The 2,530-nt window shown below is 32.1% G+C and overlaps 1 protein-coding gene and 1 long non-coding RNA gene across 2 annotated transcripts in view; one reads left to right on the top strand and one right to left on the bottom strand.

Annotated features, from left to right (window-relative positions):
- podn (podocan) overlaps positions 1-2,530 on the top strand; it is a gene marked incomplete at its 5' end in the record, with an annotated part of 115,756 nt that overhangs the window by 87,091 nt on the left and 26,135 nt on the right. The window contains 1 exon segment of the mRNA XM_032525498.1: positions 710-858. Coding sequence (XP_032381389.1) covers positions 710-858 — 149 coding nt within the window.
- The window catches only part of LOC116695310 (uncharacterized), a 6,741-nt gene that overhangs the window by 3,933 nt on the left and 278 nt on the right, over positions 1-2,530 (bottom strand). Inside the window, exon 2 of the long non-coding RNA XR_004333420.1 lies at positions 1,270-1,272. This is a non-coding gene — a long non-coding RNA (uncharacterized LOC116695310). The remainder of the gene's footprint in view (positions 1-1,269; positions 1,273-2,530) is intronic.

Genomic DNA, 2,530 nt, shown 5'->3' with positions numbered 1-2,530 from the left:
TTTACTGAGAACCCAAAAAATAAAAAAAGAATCAAGGTTTGTATCAAATTGTGGGTAAAAAATTATGATACAAACCAAACCCTGTGTTTGGTGTATCGTTACAGCCCTAGTATGCATGTATTTTATTGCGAGGAAGTGTTATGTTGCCTTTGTATTTACTTGGACCTCTAAATTTAAATTTTCTTTGGGTATTAGTCGCTATAGGCCACCTTATAGGCCACAAGAGTACAGGGCACACAAAAAGGATGTGTCGGTATTACGTGGAAGTAAAGTAATTTATGCTTCATCCTTCCGCTGTTTTTTTTAGTATGGGCAGAAGTGTAGCACGTACAGGAAGTGCCAAATGCAGCAAGCATGTAGTGGAGCTGGATTTACAAGCATCCGAGTCAATTCAGGTCAAGGCGAGTGTGCAGGTTTGAGTGCTAAACAATCTCAGCATATACAGCTACTGAAAGTGAGTCAATTAACCAGCCACACTGCTTTGTAACAAAGTACTGAAGTGAGTTCCTAATACTTGCACCCAAGCAGCCAAAAAAACTGGAAGCAGAAGCAGAACCTCTGGCAATGGTTTAGATTTATTCCTGCAATGTAAAAGCATATAAGTTAAACATATAAAGCGTATTTTTGTATAAGTCTTCTCAGTTTACAATCATTTATCACATAGATTACTAGAAATTTTAATTTTTCATTGTGGACCTTGCAATTTTAGACGCTGGACCTGTCTGGTAACCAACTGTCACACATCCCCTCTGACCTGCCTGAGTCTCTGGAGTACCTTTACCTGCAAAGTAACCACATCTCCAGTGTTCCTGCTTCAGCATTTGAAGGCACTCCAAATATCAAAGGCATTTTCCTCCGGTAAGAGACACAATAACCACGTCTTATCAACCAGGAGGTTGTAGAATGAATAGTCATGTTACTAGTAATTAGATGTGGTAGAAAAAATTGTTTCAAGGATCAATTGTGAGTCCTACCTTCTTAACTTCCAATACCCAACATAGTAACACTTTACAATAAGGGTACATCAATTTGCATTACATAATAAATTAGTAAGCATGAATTAACCATTAATTAAGATATCTAATAAACATTTATCAACAATGCTCATGTTTGTTTATGTTAAGGTATACAATTGATACATTTACTAGTTATTTATTAATTAAATAAAACATTAGGTGAAGTAGTTAAAGCACTAATAAGCCTTAACTGTTAATAACAGTTAATTAAGGTGTCATTATATCATTACTAAATGCAATATTAAGCCTTAACTAACTGTTAATAACAGTTAACTAAGGTGTCTATTTTACTATTTGTTAATATAGTAAAACATCTGGACAAATTGTTAGTAACAGTTAACTAAGGTGTCTATTTTAGCATTAGTAAATGCAGTAACAAGCCTTAACAGTTAACTAAAGTGTCAAACCATAATTTACAATTCATGTTAACTAAGGTATTGATTGATTAATTGTTTAATGGTTTGTAAGATGATATTTACATTAGTTATTACAGTAATAAGCATCACTTAACAGTTAATCATTAGGTAAATGTTAAAGCTCTCTTGATAACAAGTAAACCCTTATTTTCAAATATTACTAGGTGGTAGATAAAGATGTTTGATAGCATGTATGTCTTAATAGCCAAGCCATCTCAGTATGAGAAAACTATTCTTATTGTTTATTTACGGGTGGTTGTCCACATACCTTTGTCCACTAAATATGTCCATCCTCCAACATATGAGTTACCTTTGGTAGATGGTGAGATAAAGACAATCTCCAAGCAGAGGTTTCATTGTTCCTTTGACTTCTTGTAGACATTAACTTAAAGCCCAACCTATATAAATTACTGCACATGCTATAAAATCATTACTTAACCCTAACTGGTCACTTGAATAATGTATGAAAATAATGGATGAGCATTACTAAATCGTAACTAAACAGTTAATGCTCTTTGTTATCCTTATTGTAAAGTAAGAACATATGCACCTTAACAAACACTTGATAAATGCATAACAGTAATAAATAAGCATTACTAAACATAATTAAACAGCTAATTATCTTTATTAGCCTTATTGTAAAGTTGAGAACATATACACCTTAACTAACACTTAATAAATGTATAGCAATACTGAAAAAGCATCAATAAATAATAAATACACCGTTAATAATGCTCTTTGATAGCCTTATTGTAAAGTTGAGAACATATATGCCTTAACTAACACTTATTTAATGTATAGCAGTATGGAAAGAAAATCAATAAATCATAACAATCATAACAGTTATTAATGCTCTTTGGTATCCTTATTGTAAAGTTCAGAACATATGCACCTTAACTAACAATGAATGTATAACAATACTGAATAAGCATCACTAAATCATAAATAAACCGTTAATAATGCTCTTTTAATGGCCTTATTGTAAAGGTGAGAACATATGCATCTTAACTAACACTTAATTAATTTTAACAATACTGAAAAAGCATCACTAAATTTCCCATTTTTTGGGGATCAATACATATCTATCTATCTATCTAT

This window comes from Etheostoma spectabile, chromosome 9 (assembly GCF_008692095.1).
Source record: "Etheostoma spectabile isolate EspeVRDwgs_2016 chromosome 9, UIUC_Espe_1.0, whole genome shotgun sequence".
Lineage (NCBI taxonomy): Eukaryota > Metazoa > Chordata > Actinopteri > Perciformes > Percidae > Etheostoma > Etheostoma spectabile.
This window is presented reverse-complemented; position numbering and strand designations above follow the sequence as displayed.